This window comes from Cornus florida, unplaced genomic scaffold, assembly GCF_030987335.1.
Source record: "Cornus florida cultivar Cherokee Brave unplaced genomic scaffold, ASM3098733v1 CherokeeBrave_3.0.0_Hap2_Chr09, whole genome shotgun sequence".
NCBI lineage: Eukaryota > Viridiplantae > Streptophyta > Magnoliopsida > Cornales > Cornaceae > Cornus > Cornus florida.
This window is the reverse complement of record NW_026775579.1, coordinates 15,814,737-15,839,710: the sequence shown is the minus strand read 5'-3', so window position 1 is coordinate 15,839,710 and position 24,974 is coordinate 15,814,737. Positions and strand designations below refer to the sequence as shown.

Below are 24,974 nucleotides of genomic sequence, written 5' to 3'. Positions count from 1 at the left end.
CTATACGGGCTGCCCTTAGGAGATTGACTATTTTGACAGCCTTAATAAAAAATAGAAGACGGAATAGCAAACCCCTCGTTAATACAGGAAGAGAGAGAAGAATAGAGCAGTGTATGGTGCCACAGAGCTTTTAGCAGACAAAGGGAATGGCGAGCGAAGAAGAGAGTGCAGTGAAAGAGCCTTTGGATCTGATCAGACTCAGCCTCGATGAGCGTATCTATGTAAAGCTCCGCTCTGACCGAGAACTCCGTGGTAAACTTCATGTAAGCCCTTTCTCTATCTCGTCTTCTAAAACCCCATATATACACATACACTCACTGAACATGTATATAACACATATATAATTGATTCTGTATAGGGTTTTCTTGTTTATTTTCGTTCTGTTGTTGTTTTGCTTTTATTTATTTATTTGTTTGTTACTTCTCGTACTTCATCGATTGCTGGTGTTTCTCCAAGAAGGATTACAAGTTCTCATATTGCATTGTTGTTGATCTGGGTCCTTATGGGTCATCAAGTATTTCATTATTAAGGTCTAGGATTTGCATAGGTGATCTGGGAATTCGAATTTGTGGAGACCCATAACTGTCTATCTAAATTGTTTGGATTGATGGAATTGGAAGAAAAAGAAAATAAAAGAAAGGGAGGATTAGTTATTTTCATGTTTGGTTTGCCTTTGAGGAGAGAGAAGAAAGGACAAGGAGAGATTTGGAGAAAAAGGATAACAAGTTATTAAGTGAAACTTTCTTAATATCGAAAAATAACCTTAACATTTTAAAGAATAAAATTTTAAAAACATTTAGTTTTCATCTTAACTTTAGGGCATACGTGTCTATACAATTATCATCTTCAATTCCACTGTTAACATTTATATGATGAATCTTGTAGAAAATTTGGAATTCTCTAGATTACATATGTTGTGCTCATAGTTATTAAAGACTCAGAGCGCACTAAGGCGCCAAAGGCCTTTTGTAGCCTAAGCGCAAGGTACAGTATAAGGCACGAGCCTAATCGAAGTAAGGTGCGTGTATATAGTAATGCATAGTTAAACATATATTATTATATATATTCATAATCAAGTAGTAATTGCAGTTAATGTATGTAGTGAACCATAAATTTGCGAATTTTGTCAAATATATATATTTTTTGATAAGTAAATGTGGATTGAAACGAAAAAAACGTTCAAAAGGGGAACACGTCCCATATACAAAAACAGAACCAAAACCTAAGGACCCAGGAGGTCCAAAAAATCTATGAAATCATCATTAGAAGAACAATAACTTCCCTTCACCCAACTTAAAATGTAGCGACGAATAAAAAGTTTTAGAGTCGCCGTGGGCGATTCCTTTCCTTCAAATAATCTTTTGTTCCGCTCTCTCCAAGTGCACCACCACACACAATGCGGGACTGTCCTCCAATAGTCTCTAGCAAGACCCCCCCACATAGCATCCCTTCCACTCATTAATCAGGCCTCTTGAAGACTATGGCATTACCCAATAAATACCGAATAACCAAAAGATCATGTTCCAACAGTCAGACACCACAAGGCAGTGCATAAGGAGATGATCCACAGACTCACCATCATTTTTGCATAGGCAGCACCAGTTAACAATAATATTACCTCTCCTCCTCAGATTATCCAGCGTCAAAATCTTACCCCAAACGGCTGTCCATACAAAGAATGCCACTCTGAGGGGAGCCTTAGAGCGCCATATTATCTTCCAGGGGAAATCAAAACTAGCAAAGTTGGAGAGAGACAAACTTATCAAAGAAAAAAGGTTGGAGAGGGACAAGAACATGGACCGGACATCGAGTCTACCATGGGAAGATGGAACCCAAAAGAGAGCATCATGACTTCTGCCAACTGCGTCCTGTTGATACAACAAATCCAATAAGACACAAACCTCATGAGCGCCTAAAGCGCACATCCCACATAATCCCATTGCAATCAAGTCGATAGCAATCAGCAACATAGGCGTGTCTATCGACAGTGATTCCATAAAGTCTAGGAAAATATAAGACAAAGGCTGGTCACCACACCAAAGATCCTCCCAGAACCGAACACATCTACCATCCCGAACTTTGAAACGAATATGAGAAGAGAAGACATCCCACCCCTTTCAAATGCACTTCCATATGCCCACTCCTCTAGCAATGGAACTGGGCAAGAAGACCACCCACCTCTTTCTTCCCCAAATCTACAAGCGACAATCCTCCTCCACGGGCAATGACGATCCTTACCAAATCTCCACAACCACTTACCCATGAGAGCTCTTTTAAAAGGGACCATTCTCCTAATACCTAGGCCACCCAACTTAATAGGCTTGCAGATTTGCTCCCATCTAACGAGATGATACTTGAACTCGTCGCCCCTACAGCACCAAAGGAAATCTCATTGGATCTTTTCAATCCTTTCGGCAACAGAGCATGGAATTTGGAACATAGATAAGAAATAAGTAGGAAGGCTCGAGAGAGTGCTCTTTATAAGAGTGATCTTCCCGCCCTTCGATAAATATTGCTTTTTCCACCCCGCCAATCTCTTCTTGTACCTATCAATCATAGGATCCCAGCTCCCCACCCTTTTGGAAGAGACCCCCAAAGGCAAACCCAAGTACGGAATAGGGAAAGAACTCACCCTGCACCCAATAACTGTGGCTACGGAGTAAATGTCCTGAACTTCCCCAACCGGGACAAGCACTCTTACCAACATTAACTTTCAGCCCAAAAACCGCCTGAAAACAAGCAAAGATACACCTCAAATATCTCAATTGGGACACATCAGCATCGCAAAAAACCAAAGTATCGTCTACGAAGAACAAATGAGATATCTCCATCTGATGAGAAGAATCTCTACCCACCTTGAATCCCTTAATGAAACCCAAGTCCTCTGCCCTCCTCATTAATCTGCTTAAGCCCTCCATAACAATGAGAAAGAGAAACGACACAAAGGATCACCTTGTCTCAACCCCCGAGAACTCCCGAAGAAACTAGCAAGTGACCCATTCACAAGAACAGAGAACTTGACGAACGAAATACATGTCTCGATCCATCTCCTCCATCTACATCCAAAACCCATCCTCTGAAGCATGTACAACAGGAAGCTCCAATTGATGTGATCATAAGCTTTTTCAATGTCCAAGTTGCATAGAATTCCGGGAACACCGCTCCTTAGCCTGGAGTCCACACATTTGCCGGCGATAAGAACTGAATCAATGATCTGCCGACCTCCAACAAAGGCATTCTGGGACTCCGAAATAACCCCATCCAACACCTCCCTCATTCTAAGAGCAAGGACCTTAGCAATGAGTTTATAAATGTAGCCCACTAGGCTGATTGGCTTGAAGTCCTTTATATCAAAAGCTCCGCCCTTCTTAGGGATGAGGGCAATAAAGGAAGCATTTAACGACTTCTCGAAAACACCGTGAGAATGAAACTCGTGAAAAGAACCCATGACTTCGCTTCTGACCACCTCCCAGCTTTCTAACAAGAAACGTATTGTAAACCCATCTGGCCCCGGAGCTTTGTCAAATATTTTAAAAAGGTTAAATAATACGATTTATGATATAGAACTTTTTAATTTAGTAGACATTAAGTAAAAAAGAAAATAATATGAATAAATGATTAAAGAATACAAAGCGCGCCTTTTTTGAGCCTGGAGCCTACTAAAAAACGTTACCTTGAGGGCTTTATGTGAGTCGGATTGAAGGGGCCTGGCTTGTTAGTAGGTTGAGGCGCTCTAACTGAGCGTTGATGAGCCTGGGGCTTTTTTGGAGCCTAGGCGCGCCGTTAACAACTATGGTTGTGCTACCAAACAGAATTAGAAATTCTTGACTAAGTTGGCCCTTGTACATGGTCACACTGTCCATAGTTGCTAATATTTGCTGTGCCAGGAAAGCAAACTCACTGATTCCATTCTGCTACTAGGGTTCCAAACCCTGATTACCGATCAAGGAGGGAAGGTCTGGATGTTTTAGGGTACAGTTTTTATTCCAAAATAGATGACTTGCACGATCTTCAACTTTTTCATGTGATAGAAGTTTCTTTACTGACTAAGGTGCCAAAGGCCTTCTGGAGCCTAAGCGCAAGGCGCAATATAAAGCGTGACTGCTGTGCAAGCCTGATCGAAGTAAGGCGCTTGTGTAATAATATTGCATATTCAAACATATATTATTATATATATTCAGAATCAAGAACAAACTGCTCTTAATATATTTTCAAACATATATTATTATTATGAATTTATGAAATTTGTCAAATATTTCATTGGGTTAAACAATACGATATATGATCTAGAACATTTTAATTTAGTAGTCATTAAATATAAAAGAAAATGACTTGTCAAACTAAATAAATAAATAAAAAAGAAAATGATATGAATAAAAAATATTTATGTACAAAGGCGTACCTTCTTTGAGCCTGGAGCTTACTAAAAAGCATGAGCCCGAGGGCTTTATGTGAGCTTGATTGAAAGGGCCTGGCCTGTACTAGGTTGAGGCGATCTGAACCTTGACGAGCCTGGCTTTTTGGCAGCCTAGGCGTTCCTTTAACAACTATGACCTTCAGATCAAATCTCCAATAGGATTTTGTGTTTTACTCGATCTTATATTTCATCATTATAAGCTTCTGGTTACTAGGTGTTCTGTAAGTTGAGTGTTTTTCTTTATAATAGAAATTTGTAATTGTTGCACTACTAAGCATTTACTGAAACGGAAAAAGAGGTAGTAGCTTCATTGTAGTGTTCTGGTTCTCTGCGTTTTACTATAGATGGATTCACACAAAAACACATTGGCTCATTTATACATATTATTAATCTACATATATATATATATATATATATATATTCATGAATGTATATATATATATATATTCATGAATGTATTTGGTGTAGATGACTTTTCTACTAAAAGGTGTACAAGGTCAGATTTTGATGTGAATTTATTAACAGATCCTTTATTTTTGACCTTATTAACATGTTAGTCTGTGGGTGCTATGTTAACGATTATCTGCAAAGTATGGGTTAGATTTTGTTCTCATTAATTCTTTCACAACTTTAGACACCTCCCTATGTGTTCTATTTTGTAATATAAATTCCAAAGGGTATGATAGAAAATTGGTTAAAATAGTTTTTTGTCTTTTCTCTCCTTTACCTTTTCCAAACAAGAATGCTATCCTTTTCTTTCTTTTCCTTCATAATTTATCCAAACATGAATACAAATAATTGTTATCTTTTCTTTTCTCTCATAACTAATGTTATTTTCCTTTTCTTTTTCCCTCCTGTTTATCTGAACGAAGGCCAAGTGTCTTGTAATGTCATTCAATATAATTTATGGTATTTTTTTATGTTGTTGTTAAAAGTTCTAATTTCCTAATTAATTTCACAATTAATCAACACAAGTCTTATCTAAAATCAAGTTTCTAATCTTAATTCAACTCAAATTAGTGTATTTAGCTTTTTTTTTTTTGGATAAGTCAAATAAGTGTATTTAGTTAATTGTATTTATTATAATTTTCTGTAATTTTCTTTCTCTATTTCCTCCTAATTTTTTAGGACTTTTTAATTCAACTTAAATATATTTCATTTTCGGATGAATTCGAAAGTGGGCTTAACCTGCTGTCTGGCCAGTGAGGTCCAATAGGCCCAAAACAATGCCCCAACAACTGCATCAGTGTGGGCTTGCGCTGGTGTCGGGTTTGCTTTCTTCTTCACCAGAACATGCCTAGTAACAATAACCACTGGGCCCTATTCACAATCCAGCTATTTCCAACACTGAATTTGACTGCAAAACGCGTTCTTTTTCATGTATACTCACAGAATTTTGATTGACAATAGATCAGATATGCTAAAATTTACACAAATTTGTGCACTGACATGGCCAATCAAAAAAACATAAAATAGGTAGGGTTATCATCCATTCCAACACAATTCCTCTCAAATTCGCAACAACATTTGTTAATATAAAGCAATTAAACAGTAATTTTATGAAGATTTAAAGTGTTTCTAAACCTAGGGTTTCATAAAATTCACATACGAGCATAATGTGCACGTGATGTATAAACACGATTTTGATGAATTCTATGATTTTAACCAACTGCTAAACACATTTTAATCATTCCTTAACATTGATTTCATGTATAGATAGGAATAAGATAGGATCAAACAAGTGTATTCAACGCTTGGGAAGGTTGCCGTATACGTCCCGAAGTCAGAGATGCATGGAGGATAGTGCCTCTCTGATTGTGGTGGGCTTTATGGAAGGAAAGGAATAGGAGATCCTTTGATAGGTGGAGACTCCTTGGGGGTGTTTAGATATTCTGTTCTTAGTTCTCTATTCTTTCGGGTTCAGGGTTCTAATAGTAAATCTCTGAAAATTCTTTTGTCTTTTGTGGATAGCTTGAGGCTATAGTTTTTGTGCAGTTGTTTTGTGCCGTGCTCCCTTTTTGGGCACTCTTTAATGAATACCTACTCATCATAATTCGTCTTTAATAATAATAATAATTTGTCAAAACAACCTTATACACTAAAGCAATTTTATTACAATAATTCGTCCAAACAATCTTATACATTAAAGCAATTTTATTACAATTTCATGGTTTGGGTAAGATTTAGGAAGGGAAGAGAAGAGGCATCTCTCCCTCTGGGCCAACCAAATTCTTTGCTTCCAAGACTGAAGAGATGAGTTGAACCCCCTACATTATATTTTTATCCTTCAAACAACATCCTTACATACCCGTTCCTTCCATTATTCCTCCCCTTAAGCAAACTAAGGGAGGGAAAGACCTTTCCTTTCTCTAGGGCATCCCTGTACTTTCCCTTCCTTAAAAATTTCCCTCTTAACCAAATGGAGTACTAAAGTATTTCCTTTGATATTAAGTCCTTCATCCAAATTACTTTTATTTGATGTATATTGAGAAACTAATGATAAGTGGGAAATTATTCACTTATTAGGTCTAGTAGTTAAGCTAAGGGAGAGGAAAACTGGAGATTTTAGCCATATTAAATGTATTAAGAGTGAAAATTCACAGGTTTTAGTAAAAGACGATGAAATTAAAGAAAGACGGAAAAGTTATTTTGAGAAATTGCCAAATGAAAACCATATAGGAAGTCTAGGGAGATCACATATTTTTCTAATAGGGTCAAGGAGTGGGAGGTTAGGAATGCCTTGACCCTATTAGGACCCAATGGCATTCCTATTGAGGTGTGGAAGTGTTTAGGAGAAGCTTGGCTTGTCTTGGTAACAAAATTGTTTAATAAGATATTAAAAACTAAGAGAATGCCGAATGCGTGGCGATAAAGTATTCTAGTAACTTTCTGATTCATGGGTGTGGGTTCCTTCTTCCCAGGGTTGTTTTGGTGTTCGGTCTTTCTACAGGTGCATTACGGAAGCCCATGGGGAGTCTTTCCCGTACCGTGGAAGGCTATTTGGAGATCCAAGGCCCCTCTCAAAGTGGCCTTCGGTGTTACGGAAGATCTTAACCCAGGACAACTTAAGAATGAGAAGACAGGTAATGGTCAATTGCTGTTACATATGTAAGAGAGATGGGGAAACGGTTGATCACCTTCTTCTGCATTGCCCCGTGGCTTGGGATTGCTGGGTCTTACTGTTGAGTTTGTTTGGTTTCAGTGGGTTATCCCTAGATCCCCCAGAAATTTGATTGAGGCTTGGCGAGTTGGTTTAGTGGGGGCCAAGTCTGTGATTTTTGGAGGGTTATGCCTCTTTGCATTTGGTGGTGTTTATGGCTTGAAAGAAATAGGAGGTCCTTCGAAGGAAAGGAGACTCCTATGGGGGAGTTCAAATCGCTATTATTAGCACTCTTTTTTGTTGGGGTATAGGGAGATATTGTAAATCCATGGAGGAGATAGTTGATTTTTTGGACTCTTTAAGAGTTTAGAGGCCCTATTAGGCCTTGTGTGTTTTCTGAGGGATGCGTTCCCCTTTTGAACGCTTCTTTATACAATCTTTACTTATTCAAAAAAAAAAAGAAAAGAAAGTATTCTAGTACCTATAGATAAAAATAAAGGGGACATACAAAGTTGTAAAAATTACCGCGGGATTAAATTATTGAGTCATACTATGAAACTTTGGGAGAGAGTGATTGAACGTAAGACGAGAGACGGAAGTGTCGAAGACTTGATTTGGGTTCATGCTAGGTATGTGATGTAGGACAAGAACAAACTCAAATAGAAGAAAGCAAATAAGAGTTGTGGGCTGGAAATTCAGATAAATAGAACTATTGTTCAAGAGTCGTTAGTAGAGAAGAAGGATCGAATATAACCAAAAAAAAAAAAAAAACCTATTGGAATCACTCCAATATGGCCTAGGTATCACACCTAAAGAAGGCCTCACACTCTCAGAATTTGTGAATCACTCATAAAGAAATCTCAAATGATATTTTTTATTCATTCATTCAATGATTCACCAAGATTAAATTCTACCCCTTTTATAGCATCTTACGACCCTTCAATTATCCCTAATTGAGGCAATCAATACTTGACTCTAATATAATAAAATTAATCACCCTATAATTGAGGTAATCAATAATTGACTCTAAGATTACCCCATAATTGAGGCAATCAATTGACCATTGGACTACCATATAATTGAGGTTATCAACACTCACTTAATAGCATAATTAAAGTAAATAAAAGTTGACCAAAGCTCCTAATCATTCAAAACTCCATGTGAACCCGTATTATCTAGCCTATGCTAGCTCGAATCTTAGAATCCTCCTTTTGGTGCCTTTTTTACACCTTTAAAGATTTCTTCCATTGATCTCCATCAGTAGGTCAACTATGGAGTTTGTTTACTTATTGAGGAGACTAATGGAAAGATATAGAGAGAAGATTGATGCCCTGTTAACAGGGCTCTCCTTGGGAAATGGATATGGAGGTTCGGCTTGATTGAGGGAGGCTAACTTGGGATGTGCGATTCTTGAGACATTTCCAAGATTGGGAAGTGGACGACGCCGTTAGTTTTGGAGCTTTTATATCATCATGTCTTTGATGGTGGAGGCCAGGATGCTCTTATTTGGGTGTGCTGATGTATGACAAGTAGTGTTTAGATACGAACCAGAAGGATAGAAGGGGATGAGAATGAGAAGATGAGATGAGACTAGAAGATGGAGGTGAGAAGATAAGCGAAGGGGATGAGAAACTGAGTGAAATCGAAAGGCTATAGAGACTGAGGGATTGAGACAAGTAAGCACACAAGGGAGAAGAAGACACAAAAGGGGAGTTCATAAACTGATGGAGATCAATGGCAGAAATCTTTAAAGGTATATAAAAGGCCCCAAAAGAAGGATTCTAAGATTCGAGCTGGCATAGGCTAGATAATATGGGTCCACATGCAGTTTTGAATAATTGGAAGCTTTGGTCAGCTTTTATTTATTTTAATTATGCTATTAGGTGAGTATTGATAACCTAAATATAGGGTAGTCGAAGGGTCAATTGATTGCCTCAATTATGGGGTAATCCTAGAGTCAAATATTGATTAGCTCAATTATGGGGTGATTACTTTTATTATGTTAGATTCAAATATTGATTACCTCAATTAGGGGTAATCGAAGGGTCATAAGATGCTATAAAAGGGGTAAAATGCAATCTTAGTGAATCAGCGAATGAGTGAATAAAAATCTCCTTTGAGATTTCTTTGTGACTGATTCACAAATGTTGAGGGTGTGAGGTGTGAGGCCTTGGCACTGTTGGAGTGATTCCAATAGTTTTTTTTTTTTTTTTGGTTATTTTCAATCTGGGATTCACAGACACACCTAAAAGGGAAAAGAAGACGTGTCGGACACTGACACGCACCGGGCACAACAAAATACGCGTCCTAATATTTTATATTTTTTCGAATAACTGGACACGCTTCGGACACGCCATGTATATGTGTTCGACACTCGTGTCCCACTTTTAAGAAAGTTATTTTTATTTTTATTATTATTTTTTTTGATAGGTAAAAATTCATAAAAGGCACTCAAAAGGGGAGCGCTCCCAAAGAACAACAAGCCGCCTAAACAGCGACACTACATCTTTAAGCTATCCACGAACTCCAAAAGACTATCTATAGATATACAATTTCGTCCATTAACCCAAAAGGATAAAGGAGACAGTATATTATACCCGAGAGACCAAATAGGAGACTCCACCCTTTTAGAAACAATGTTGAGTTGAAGTGTAAATATTAGGGGAGCTGTTTAACACTTTAACTACATAATTACTTAAAAACTTCTTGTTTCATAAAACAATTTTATATTCAAACAATTTGATATTTATTCTTATATTTTAGTTCAAAGGTTCGACCCCTTGCTCTATCATCTTTGACTCTCTTAATTTCCCACTAACCAAGCTTCACTACAGGTTAATGGTCTCTCTATTTTTCTCTCCTTTCTCCTTTTTTCTTTCTTCTTCTTGTTCTTCACAAACCCTAAATACTTCCTTTTTTCTTTTCACAATAAATTTCTTTTTGTCTCTTTTTCCTTTTTCCTCTATTCCTCATGAACTTTTTTCTTGTTTATGGATTCTTACCTTTATTTTGAACCAAGTCTAACAGAACCCTAATCCTCTCTCTTTTTTTTTTTTTTTTTTTTTAACACTCTTTCTATCATTCTTTATTTTTTTTCCAGCAAAACACAATTTATTTTTTTTCATCATGAGATTGTAAAAAATAATATTACTCTTAATTTCTTGAAGTACAACATCATACATATAGAAAATATATTTTCTTCTTTGCCGTGCCCTAATTTTTTAGGATTTGTCGTGTCACCGTATCCGTGTCATGTCGTGTCGTATCCGTTTCTGTCTTCTTAGTTTTCAATCCTTCTTCTCTACCAATGACTCTTGAACAATAGCTCTGTTTATCTGAATTTCCAGCCCACAACTCTTATTTGCTTTCTTCTATTTGAGTCTGTTCTTGTCCTACATCAGTTAATCAGTTTTGTGTATCAGAGCCTAAGAAGACATTATGTTTACATGATCGGAAATGAAAGATTGGATAATAATCAAGAGATTGAGTTGCTGCCACATATTGTGGAACAACTTAAAGGGCTGAATGCTCGATGCGATGAGATAGGAAATTAAATTTCGCGCCCTTTTTACAAATCAGTAGCCCTTGAAGAAGGATCTGCATTTCATACTAATGATGGCAGAAACCGTGAGCAACAATAGCCTTTACACTCTCAGCAAAGGTGTAATTTGAAGGCTGATCCTCCACTACCTCCCTTGTTGGAGTTTCCAAGAAAAACTTTAGGGTTGAATCATCATGAGTCACACGATGCCGCTGGAGACATTACAAAGAAGACAAGTGAGGGAACTTGCAGCACATGTACAACAACAATGCTGCCAAATGGTGGATAAAGTCCATCTTTCTATGACATGGCTGATCTTGAAGAAAAGAGTGAAGACTAGCAAGCATTACAAGAACCTGCTTGATGATGAGATGTACAACACTGATCATCTGGAAGAGGATGAAGAGAATGTCTCCTCCATCTCCACTGTGAGGCACATCCTTGAAGACCCTAAAGTTGAAGGGGAAAATGGGCAACTCGCATCTAATTTTCAGATGCAAGTTTGTTGTGGAAACCAAGCTTAGAAGCCTATTTGTAACGACCCGAAGCCGAGGGTCCGAATCGCTAATCGGGTCCTTACCCAAACCCGAGGTCGTCTAAGGGCACGATGATCAATTCTAAGGTTGATACATAATATTTGTGTCACCCTAAAGCTTATACGAAAAAAATAAGATCACAAATACAAAAGATGTCAAAACAGTCCACTAACCCATTCAAACTTGTGGAGGAGCGTCGTCCGCCACTTCCTTCCCGTGACTTGAAAAATGTAATAATATGATGGGGTGAGCCAACCGCTCAGTAGGAGGTGTCTAAGACACTCCTTTTAATGATCCCGCGAATCCACACAAAGCATAGGGTAAAAGTAAACGGGATCATGTCAATCGGGGGGAAAAAACACAACGACAACAATATCATCAACAACTACAAAACAGGTCATCCAACCATATGTATACAATGCATGCTAATGTAATGCAATGACATGCCAATGTCGCTCCCCGTTTCCGAAACAATTCCGTTTCATCTTTTCAAACTGTTAATGGAGTCCGACCCATGGCAACTCTATGGCGTCACGAGACGAGGATTAGCTAGTTATCCCCGACCACTTGGCAACTCCAAGGCGTCGCAGGCCTAGGTAGCTCAACCTCGCTAGGGTCTCTCCCTAACCTCTCTAGACCATACTAACGCCACGGACCACTAGGCAACTCCTAGGCGTCCAGGTTTTTCGCAAACACTTTTCAAAACAATTTTCCCCAAAATTTATTTCATTTGCTTATAAAACAATTATTCCTTTTTATTCCCAATGAAATGCATGAATGCTTCTTGCCATACAAACCATGACAATTTATAACCCTCCATCATGAGTAATCAACTACAATAATATAGCATGCTTTTAGAGGAATTATATAAAATAAAAAAAATCAGCATGCTCTCATACAACAAATCCAACATACCCAACAAGGAAAATATACAAATTTATCATCTAAATACACATCATCACAATAACGCAATTAGCACACAAGTATGCTTATTTTACACAATAGAATTATATATACATAACATGTATATCACATCTCAAGGGCTTAACACAAATTAAATATACTAGTATCAAATTAAGGGGGGAAAATTCACTAAGGTCAAAGAACACATAAATTAGAGCACCCCTACCCATAATTGTTAAAGGCTCAAGGCGCACTTAGGCGCTAAAGGCCTTCTGGAGCCTAAGCGCAAGGCTGTAGTATAAGGCGCGAGCTTGATCGAAGCAAGGCGCGTGTATATAATATTGCATATTTAAACATATATTATTATTATATATTCATAATGAAGCAGTAACTGCAGTTAATGTAAGTAGTAAACCATAAATTTATGAATTTTGTCAAATATTTCATAAGGTTAAACAATACGACATATGATTTAGGACTTTTTAATTTAGTAGTCATCAAGTAAAAAATAAAATGATATGGATAAATGATTAAAAAATACAAGGCACACCTTTTTTGAGCCTGGAGTATACTAAAAAGCTTGAGCCCGTGGGCTTTATGTGAGCCTGATTGAAGGGGCCTGGCCTGTAGTAGGTTGAGGCGATCTAGCTGAGCCTTGACGAGCTTGGGGCTTTTTTGGAGCCTAGGCGCGCCTTTAACAACTATGCCCTTACCTCAATAAAGATGAAAAGCCCCAATTTGAACTCAAAATTTGAAATCCCAAAATGGTGGCCAAACAGCAATTTGCTCCGATCAAAATGAAGGTCTCAACGCGCTCATCAACTTTGCCTCAAGTAGCAAGATCAAATTCCCAAAGGTGGAGATTGGAGAGTGGATCTAAGCTTTTGTGTGGAGTAGAAAAAGAAAAAAGAAAAAAAAAAGTTGGAGATACAGAGAAGGAGAGAACTGCCGTGAGAAGAAAAGAAGAAATGAATGGTCTGTAGTGACCATTTGGTCGTTATAATGACCAAAAGTCATTGGTGGGTCCCATAATAAAATAAAATAAAAATCTTCCTTTTTTCTTTATATATATATATACATACACTTAACACACCACAACCACATGATTAAATCATACAACTAAGTAAATGAGCATCAAAATAATAATGCATGAAATGCAATGATACCGAAAAATAATCTTTTGCTCAACACTCCGGTAGCGGGTCCCACTTGGAACCTCTCGGTCCAAAAAACGAAAAAAATGTTGAAATGACAACTAATGCATTTCCAAGAGTCATGAAGTCAAGGAAACGCCCCAACTAACTCTTGGGACCCATCCGACACACCCCACGGTGCCTGGCACGCAAAATGAGACAAAATGGAAATAAACCCGAAAATCGAAAAAAATCCCCAGAAAATGAAAAATTGTAAAAATGAGGATCATTACTCTATTATTGATGGTGGTGGCTGCACACGTGTTGTCTCCATAGCCACGGTTGAGCACCTCAAGCTTTCGATCCAACCACATCCACAACCTTTCAAAGTGGCGTGGATAGATGCTACTTCAGTTCCAGAAGTTTTTGGAGGGCTCAAGGGAAGGTATACTCAGTACTATGCTGCACATAATCATCTGAAGGCTGCTAGAGTAGAATTTCCACCACGAGAGGAAAATCGAGTCCTGTTGTTTACTCCACCACAAATCCAGCCAGTGGTTCTCCCTGCTTCATCATATGAGGATGCTGCTGTTCAAGCCTCTCTTCGGTCAACTCAGCTTGGCAGGGGTTCTAAATGCTCAGGGACTAACAGATTTGTTAATGAAAATGATTGGTGCCTTGGATGCTCAGAATCGCGAGGTCACAAAGGAAGAGGTGATTGTTGAAATTGTTGATCAGTGCCATTCTTACCGAAACCGTGTTGCGATACTTGTGAACAGTACCGTAGATGAGGAACTTCTATGCAAGAAATTTGCGTTGTATGATAACTTGCAGCGTGTTCTTTGCTAGCACATTAACTTTGCAAAAAGAAACTCGAGTGTGGAAGTTGGAAGTGATAGAGATTTCAGATGCACCTTTTGTGAACGTTAATCATGAGGATCATGAGTCAAGAGATGCTTTTGTTCTTGGCTTGTCTAGAACTAGTCTAGGACATGATGCAATATTTATTGTTGTGAATCGTTTTTCAAAAATGGCAAATTTCCTCTTGTGTTCTAAGACTTCCGATGTTGTCTACATTGCCAGACCTTTTTCCTAAGACGTTGTTTGACTTCATGGCTTGCACAACACAATTGTTTCTGCTTGAGATGTGAAGTTTACAAGTTATATTTGGTGCAAATTATGGAAGTTGCTAAATACAAGGCTGAAATTTTTTTGTTCTTTTCGCCCACAAACTGATGGCCAAATAGAGGTTAATAATCGCAGCTTGTGTGATTTGCTTTGTTGCCTTGTTGGTAACCATATTACTAGTTGAGACCAGATTCTTCCTATGGCTGAATTTGCGCACAACAGTTCTGTAAAACCCTTTAAAATTGTGGTAGGTTTACGTTCTAGGATGCCAATTGATTCAGTACCTTTACTAATTGAGGCACACCCTAGTGTTGAAGCTGATGCTTTTAATAAGCATATTGATGCTGGACAAGGGTAGCCTCAAATAGTTAAGAACTAAAGAATTCAGAGGCTGAAAGTTCAAAGAACTAGGGTTGAAATCTGGAGGTTCGATAGTAGAAATGTAGAAAAACAAAGGAGAAGTGGCTGGAAATTCAAATAAACAGAGTTACGGTTCAAGATATTAGTGGAGAGAAAGGATTGAAAACAACAAAAAACTATTGGAATCACACCAACAGGGCCTAGGCATCACACCTAGAGAATGCCTCACATCCTCAGAATTTCATAATCACTCACAAAAAAATCTCAAAGATATTTTTATTCATTCATTCACTAATTCACCAAGATTACATTGTGCCCTTTTTCATAGCATCTTATGACCCTTCAATTACCCCTAATTGAGGCAATCAATACTTGACTCTAGCACAATAAAAGTAATCACTCCATAGTTGAGGTAATCAATATTTGACTCTAGGATTACCCCATAATTAAAGCAATCACTTGACCCTTGGACTACCCCATAATTGAGGTTATCAATACTTACTACCCCATAATTGAGGTTATCAATACTTACCTAATAGCATAATTAAAGTAACTAAAAGATGACCAAAGCTCCTAATTATTCAAAACTTGTGGACCCATATTATCTAGTCTATGCCAGCTCAAATCTTAGAATCCTTCTTTTGGCGCCTTTTATACACTTTTAAATATTTCTGCTATTGATCTCCATCAATTCTCCCTGGCTTGGAAAAACTCGACTCCGACAAGTTAAAGTGGTGAAATTGTTCATAAAGGTCAGGAGCTAGATATTGGAACTCACTGTCTGCAATCCAAGTACAAAAAAAATTGGCAGTCCCTCCACGTAACAAGGAACTTCTGATAACCACTCTGAAAATTAGCTTGTGCCTTGTGACTCTCATTGCTTATTGCAGTCTTCCTTTGAACTTCAACATGAATATCTTGGATATGCTTACTAAAAGCACCAGCTTCAGCACTAGGGCGTGCCTAAATTAGTAAAGGTACTGAATCAATTGGCTGCCTAGGACATAAACCTGCCACAATTTCAAAGGGGCTGCGCCCAGTGGTCCTTTTTACAGAATTATTGTATGCATATTGAGCTATAGGAAGAATTTGGTCCCAACTAGTAATATGGTTGCCAACAAGGCAACAAAGCAAGTCACCCAAGCTGCGATTAAAAACCTCGATTTGGCCATCAGTTCGTGGGTGAAAAGAACAAGAAAATTTCAGCCTTGTATTCAGCAAATTCCATAATTTGCGCCAAAAATAACTCATAAACTTCACATCTCGAGCAGAAACAATTGTGTTGTGCAACCCATGAAGTCGGATAACATCTTGGAAAAAAGGTTTGGCAATGTAGACAACATCTAAAGTCTTAGAACATGAGGAACTGTGCCATTTCTAAAAAACGATTCACAACAATAGATATAGCATCATGTCCTACACTAGTTCTAGGCAAGCCAAGAACAAAAGCATCTCTCAACTCATGATCCCCGTGATTCACATTCACAAAAGGTGCAACTGAAATCTCTATCATTCCAACTTCCACACTCGGGTTTCTTTTTGCAATGTTAACGTGCTGGCAAAGAACACGCTGCAAGTTATCATTCAACGCAAATTTCTTGCATAGAAGCTCCTCATCTGCGGTATTGTTTACAAGTATCACAACATGGGTTTGGTGAGAATGACACTAATCAACAATCACCTCTTGCTTTGTGCCCTCACGATTCTGAGCATCCAAGGCACCAAGCATTTCCATTAACCAATCTGTTAGTCCCTGAGCATTTAGAATCCCTGCCAAGCTGAGTCCAGAATCATTGGACTGAAGAAAGGCTTGAACAGCAGCTTCCCCAATTGGTAAAGCATGGAGAACCACTGGCTGGATTTGTGGTGGAGTAGGCAATGGGACACGATTTTCCTCTCGTGATGGAAATTCTACTCCAACAACCTTTAGATGATTATGTGCAGCATAGTACTGAGTATATCTTCTCCTGAGCCCCCAAAAGCTTCTGGAATTGAAGTACCATCTATCCAAGCCACTTTGAAAGGTTGTGGATGTGGTTGGATTCAAAGTTTTAGGCACTCAACTGTGGCTATGGAGACAACACGTAGGCTTCCGAGCTTCGTTTCCACAACGAACTTGCATCTGGAAATTAGAGGTGAGCCGCCCATCTTCGTCTTCAACATTAGGGGCTGCGAGGGGTTCCATGGTTAAGCAGGTTCTCATTCACCTTGCTAGCCATAATACTCTTTCCTTCAGGATCAGCCATGTTAGAGAAAGATGGTTTTGATCCACCATCTGGCAGCAGCAATGTTTTTGTTTGTGTGTGGCGAGTTGTATCACTTAACTTCTTTGTAATATCTCTAGCAAAATCATGTGGGTCATGATGATTCACCTCTAATGGATTTCTTGGAAACTCCAACATGGGATGGAGTGGTGGATCAGCCTTCAAATTACACCGTTGCTGAGAGTGTAAAGGCTGTTGTTGCTCATGGTTGCTGCCATCATTAGTACCAAATGCAGATCCTTCTTCAAGGGCTACCAATTTGTTAAAAGGCTGCAAAAGTCAAGCTCCTATCTTATCGCATTGAGCATTCAGCCCTTTAAGTTGTTCCACAATATGTGACAACAACTCAATCTCCTGATTATTATCTAGTGTTTCAATGCCCGATCGAGTAAACATAATGTCTACTTAGGTCTGTTACAAAAAACTGATGTAGGACAAGGGTAGTCTCAAATAGTTAAGAACTAAAGAATTCAGAGGCTGAAAGTTCAAAGAACTAGGGCTGAAATTTGGAGGTTCGATAGTAGAAATGTAGAAAAACAAAGGAGAAGCGGCTGGAAATTCAAATAAACAACGCTACCGTTCAAGATATTAGTAGAGAGAAACGATTGAAAACAACAAAAACCTATTGGAATCACAGCAACAGGGCCTAGGCATCACACCTAGAGCATTCCTCACACCCTCAGAATTTGTGAATCACTCACAAAGAAATCTCAAAGATATTTTTATTCATTGACTGATTCACCAAGATTACATTGTACCCTTTTTATGATATCTTATGACCCTTCGATTACCTCTAATTGAGGCAATCAATACTTGACTCTAGCATAATAAAAGTAATCACTCCATAATTGAGGTAATCAATATTTGACTCTAGGATTACCTCAAAATTAAGGCAATTAAGGCAATCAATTGACCCCTGGACTACCCCATAATTGAGGTTATCAATACTTACCTAATAGCATAATTAAAGTTTCTAAAAGTTGACCAAAGCTCCCAATTATTTAAAACTCCATGTGGACCCATATTATTTAGCCTATGCCAGCTCGAATCTTAGAATCCTCCTTTTGGCGCCTTTTATACATCTTTAAATATTTCTACCATTGATCTCCATCACATATCCAAGATATTCATGTTGAAGTTCAAAGGAAGACTGCAATAAGCAATGACAGTCACAAGGCACAAGCTGATTTTCAGAGTGGTTATCAGAAGTTCTTTGTTATATGGAGGGACCACCCAATTTTTCATTGTACTTGGATTGCTAATGGTGAGTTCGAATAGCAATTTCATCCCTTTAACTCGTCGGAGTCGAGTTTTTCCAAGCCGGGAGAATTGATGGAGATCAATGGCAGAAATCTTTAAAGGTGTATAAAAGGCGCCAAAAGGAGGATTCTAAGATTCGAGCTAGCGTAGGCTAGATAATATGGGTCCACATGGAGGTTTGAATAATTGGGAGCTTTAGTGAACTTTTTTTTACTTTAATTATGCTATTAGGTGAGTATTGATAACCTCAATTATGGGGTAGTCTAAGGGTCAATTAATTGCCTCAATTATAGGGTAATCTTGGAGTCAACTATTGATTACCTCAATTATGGGGTGATTACTTTTATTATGTTCAAGTATTGATTGCCTCAATTAGGGTAATTGAAGGGTCATAAGATGGTATAAAAGGGGTAGAATGTTATCTTGGTGAATCAGTGAATGAATGAATAAAAAATATCATTTGAGATTTCTTTGTGAGTGATTCACAAATTTTGAGACTGTGAGGCCTTCTCTGTGATACCTAGGCTCTGTTGTTGTTGTTGTTGTTGTGTATAGGATAAACATAAACAAACCCTAAAATATCCCTTAAAATATAACATTGCTAAAAATAACAAAAATAATTAAAAATAAAACCTAATAGCATCAAATCCCTAATTTCATCTATCTTTGCCCCTTCTCCTAAAGTAGAGGCGGAACACATGCGGCTCATCCAAGAAAATCATATCTCCTCCATTAGGTGCTATCTTCTCAGGGAAGATTTGATGTGCATTCTTTGTGTAGATGCCTCTTGGACTTTCCCGAGCCTGTCTTCCCGTGGAAGGCGGTCTGGCGCACCAAGGCTCCTCTTAAGGTGGCCTTTTTCATTTGGACTGTGGTGTGGGTCGAGATTTTGACGCTTGATAATCTGAGAAGGACTAGACAGGTCATCAATTAGTGTTGCATATGCAAGAGGATGGCGAGTCAGTTCACCATCTCCTTTTGCATTATCCCGTGGCTTTCAATTGTTGGGGTCTTCCTTTTGGTCCGTTTGGAGTTCAGTGGGTCATGCCTCAATCTTCGAGAGGATTGATGCTTGGAGAGGTTGCCTTGTGGGATCCCATGTTCGTGATTTTTGGAGGGTGGCACCCTAATGCATTTGGTGGTGTTTATGGAAGGAGCGGAATAGAAGATCCTTTCATGGAGAGGAGGAATCTTCTATTGGGGCATTAAAATCTCTTATGGTTAGCTCTCTTTTTTGTTGGGTTTTGGGAGAAACTATAAATCTATAGATGAATTTGTTGATTTGTTGGGTTCTTTAGGTCCTTAAGGTCCCTTTTGGCCTTTGTGTAGCTTTCGGGATAAGTTTCCCTTTTGGACGCTTTCTAATACATCCTCACTTATCAAAAAAAATAAAATAAAAATAGAATGCCTATAGGGGAAACAAGTGAATTCCCAATTACTTTAGGCACACATCATGTGTCAGTATTAACTATTAAGTCCATACCTTTTTGCCTTGGTTATGGATGAGCTAACAAGACACATCCAGGATGAAATTTTGTGGTTTATGTTATTTGCCGATGATATTGTTATAGTTAATGAGACTAGAGGAGTTAATGCAAAATTGGAGATTTGCTCTTAATACAATCTTTACTTATAAAAAGAAAAAAGAGATTTGGAGAGAAGCTTTAGAACTAAAAGGGTTTAAGATAAGTTGAAATAAAACTGAATATATGGAGTGTAACTTTAGTAAATCTAGAAAGACAAATGTGGATGTAGTGAGGACTGAGAATCAAGAGGTACAAAAAAGTGAACATTTTTGTTATTTAGGCTCACTTATTCATAATGAGGGAGTATTTGGAGATGACGTTAATCACGGAATCAAGGCAGGATGGGTTAAATGGAGGAGTGCATCTACTATATTGTGTGATTGGCGTGTTCCCCTTACTATTGAAATGGGAGTTCTATTGAACAACTATTAGACAAGCTATACTTTATGGTACCAAATGTTGGGCATCTAGAGGAATACCAATTGGATAAAATGAGGGAAAATTGTTTAAGATGGTTTGGAGATGCGCAAAGAAGACCTTTAAGTGTGCCAATTAAGAAAAGTGACATAGCTTGAATTTGAAACAAGGATGTGATCAGGTACAATGGAGACATGGTATTTTTTCTCTTTGGACTGTTTGGGATAAATGGAGGGTTCAACATTCATCTGTGGACTGGTTTGCAGTGTGTTGGAGTGGTTCTAGACCAAGAGCTTCGCTGATCTGTGCTCTTGCAATCCAGAACAGGCTACTGTGTTTTGTTAATCTTAAGAGAAGGGGAATCCCGACCGTGGCTATCTGTCATAATTGCATGAAAGCTGAAGATGACCTGGATCATCTCTTTGTTACATGCTGTCTAGCAAGAGATATATGGTAGTGGTTGTCTGTGCTTCTTGGATGGAACATGCCTAATTTTGATACATTAGCACAACTTATTTTTTGGTTTGTCCAACAGAAAATAAAGCATAAGGCTCAAAAGCGAATCCGTGCTACAACATTGTGGTTTTTATGGGATGAGAGAAATAAGCGTTTGCATCAGGAACATCAGAGAAATGCTGTACACATTGCTCAAGCTATATGTGGAGAGGTTTTACTTCTTTCAGATATGGAATTAGGGAAATTTGGGACAACTTCTCTGCATGTTTAATTTTATTTATTTGTTTATTTTTTTCTTTCATTCTTTGTTTTCTGTTTTACACTTTGTAGTACAGAGTTCAGGCTGCATTGTGGTGTGTTGTCCAAGGGGATGCCCTTGTTGTTTTCTTGTACATTCTTGATATATCTATAAATATTTGCACGTTACCCAGGGAAAAAAAAGTGACATTGTCCACATTGAGGGTAATACTGGGGAAGAGGAAGACCAAAGTTGACGTGTGTAAAATTAATAAAGAAAGAGATGATAGCATGTGGATTGACTGAGGCTATGGCCTTAAATAGAGCGGAATGGAAACATAAGATTCATGTAGCCGACCCAAGTAATTGGGAAAAGGTTTGGCTGCTGCTGTTGTTGTATTAGGTCTAGTAGTTTGATTACTTCATTTGTTAATTTATTTTTCCTGAGCACATGGTACAACTAGATTTTATTAGGGTCATATTGCAATTGAGTATAAATTAAACTGAAGTTGCAGAACAACAAAACTTGATCAAGGCTTAGAACCATGTGCATAGACCATGATGTGATACCGCAGATCTTTGCCCATGGCAGACTTACAAATACGAATGTGTCTGCGATTGGTTTAGGTTAATTGTGTCTCAATTGTAAAATTATTTCTAACATTGACCTTTTTGGAGAATCTCCCATTAGCCTTTTGACTCACTATGTTACCGGCATTTCTTTAGTCAATGTTACTACCTTACCTCTTCCCCAAGTACACATCATGCATATATAAAAAAAATTGATCTTTTTTACCTACGCTCTTTAGACAATCATTTGGTAGTAATGAGGTTTTACAATCAACAATTGTGACTAACCATCAATCCTAAACAGTCACTTTTATGACATCTATAAAATGTGTAATGAGAGTCCCACGTATAATGGTTTTCGTAAAATTTTATTACCCACATTCTATTGTCAGGACAATTATAGTTGTTATTAGTTCCAATCAAATAATATTTAATGCACATCTTCTTGAAAATAAGTGAAGTCTTACTTTGGTTTCTCCTCAACTCAGAACTAGGTTTCGCACCAATTGCAGGTTTGTTCCATTTCTCTTAACATTAGATCTATGTTCAATGTTTTAGAAGAAATTTTCTGATTTCCTTCAGAATCTTTTTGCTTCGAGATTGCCTTTGCCTTTCAGAATTTCAACTAGAGTGTGAAGAGATTTAAGACTGTTTTGTAATGCTCACAACAAATTCTAATGACTTGCAACACTTTAACCATCCTTGTTTTATTTGGCTTGAATTGTTCTTTCAAGATGACCACTACCACGTCCAAGTATGGGCAAAACCTAAGTTTGAAGATGCAATACCAACTCTGTTACAGAAAAAATAGGTATAATCTATTAATGGTAGTAGATTGCAGTAGGCTGGAGTTGGGACAGGGACAAATGAGACTTTTGGTTTAAAGAATCTAATATCTTGAATATCATTTCATCAAATCGGATGACAAAATTATTATGGCTAACTCTTAAGGTTTGTAATTTCAAGTTCTACAATTACCTCATGACCTCGGCCCTTAATTACTTTTAAAATTCATAAACTCAGCCTTTTGCTCTGATTAAATTTCACATGATGCTTATGAGACTTGGAAGTTAATGACCATCTGCAAAACTATATTAGGGAAGAAAAAACTCCAGTACAAGTTAGAAAACAAAGTGAAGACATTAGAATTAGAATAAAAATTCAAATTTATATATAAATAGTGCTCCACTCCAAGCTAATTAGAGGTGTACTTCGACGTTGCATGCTTCTAAAATGTTCATCAATTGACACAATTTTGTTGAAGACTTGCATTTGAAGCAAAATTACTTGGAAGTTCTCTCTCTCCCTCTCTCTTGGGGGGTGGGTTTACTTAGATCCTTTTAGCAATTGCAACTATTTGGATTAATTTTCACAATATAAAAAATTTGTAGTTATTTCATGAATTATAATGGCTATGACCTGTAAATGTCAATTTTTGCAGGCTTACGATCAGCATTTGAATATGATTCTTGGGGATGTCGAAGAAATTGTTACAACTATAGAAATTGATGATGAAACCTATGAAGAGATTGTCCGGGTATCCTAATAATTTTACAATTTTCTTGTTCATTCTTGAACTGTACTTTTTTATTTTTTTTTGGATTGGGTGATGATAAACCATTGGACAGGTGTCAATGTTTTGAAATATGGACTGTTCATGAACCAGAGAAAGACTGGGTCAAGGGTCAAGGGTCAGCGATACGTAAAATGTGGGAAAATAACCTGAAAACTTCAAACAACTTCTCCCCCATCCATGCATGAAATCTTTTGGAAGATTTTCAAATTAACATCACATCCACCCTTACCAATTTAAACTAAATAAGATATTCACGGTAATAGCTAATCCTACAGTGTTGATGAGCAGGAATTAAACTTCTTCAAAAGAATGATTGTTTTTGAGGGGAAAGGTTCACACAAATAATTTTGTGAATAAATTTTTTTTTGTTTTTGTAAGTACTTACAAATGAAGAGGAGCAGGGGTGTCGGGGTGGGAGATAATGCAAGTAGTTGAATTAATACTTGGTCAAAGGTATCTGCTTGAGTACAAAGAATAAGGGCTGTTTGTAGGAGAGAAAGAACAAGGATATTTGCTAATTCATTTTCATCTTTTTCTTCTGTTTCAGACTACAAGGCGCACGGTTCCCTTTCTCTTTGTCAGAGGTGATGGTGTTATACTGGTTTCTCCTCCACTTAGGACAGCTTGACGCCGAGCACTCCAAGAGGAAAAATCACCTGTAGCCACATTTATTGCAGGCTTCTATCATTTTGATCTTGGCATGTTCAACTTCTGGCTCTGTTTCACTTGAATATATTAGAATACAAGTAGAGAGAGAAATATATATGTATGTATATATATATATATATATATATATATATATGTATGTATGTATCATTGCGTGGTAGACTTATGAATGATTATGTATAACCTACTAATATTATGAATCTTATTTTACTGGTTGGCCAAACATGGGATTACCCCGTTTTAGTTGGTTGGTACCCTTTTTTAGCATTTACTATGAAAAAGACGAGTATTTCAGGCAAAGGCTACAATTGGAATGTTGAGATGTTAATAACTCCTGAAGAATTTACCCTTCTTTTTTAGGGTAAACTGTTCAATCTTCATTAAGTGCATTATTATATATGTGTGTTTGCTTGTTGGACTAATGTCACTGATGTGTAGAAAAGATTGTCAGCTTATTATTTTGTAGAATCCAATAGCATGGGCAAAGACTGCGTTTGCTTTCAGGAATTTTTTAGAGACTTGTGTATGGTTAAACCTGGTGTATGATGCTAATTATGCGCATTAGGCGTTTCCCTTGACCATGAGGTTGAGACTGTCCATGTATCTGAGTGTAACTAAGCATGAGAATGGCTCTTACATTTGTGATTCAGAAGCAATGAATGTAAGGTGTCCTTTGGATTGAAGGAAAAGAAAGCAGAGGATAAGGAGGGAGAACTTACCTTGTGTTTGTTTTAAACCTTTAATAATGGGGAGAGAAATGAAGGGATTTTAAACAATAAGAGATGATAACTTACACTTTTGAATAGTGACTTTTGTTATCCTTCTTTATGTATGGAGAATCTGTAAGAAAAAGGTAACAGAGTTAGCCCTAGTTTGATAGGCAA

General features: G+C 37.6%; 1 protein-coding gene across 1 annotated transcript; it reads left to right on the top strand.

Moving 5' to 3' along the window:
* Positions 1-28: 28 nt before the first annotated feature.
* LOC132273561 (sm-like protein LSM3B) lies at positions 29-24,487 on the top strand. Its single transcript, XM_059774526.1, has 3 exons — positions 29-263; positions 23,290-23,385; positions 23,972-24,487. The coding sequence occupies exons 1-3, from the start codon at positions 147-149 to the stop codon at positions 24,050-24,052; spliced, it is 294 nt and encodes a 97-aa protein (XP_059630509.1). The 5' UTR covers positions 29-146; the 3' UTR covers positions 24,053-24,487.
* Positions 24,488-24,974: the final 487 nt, after the last annotated feature.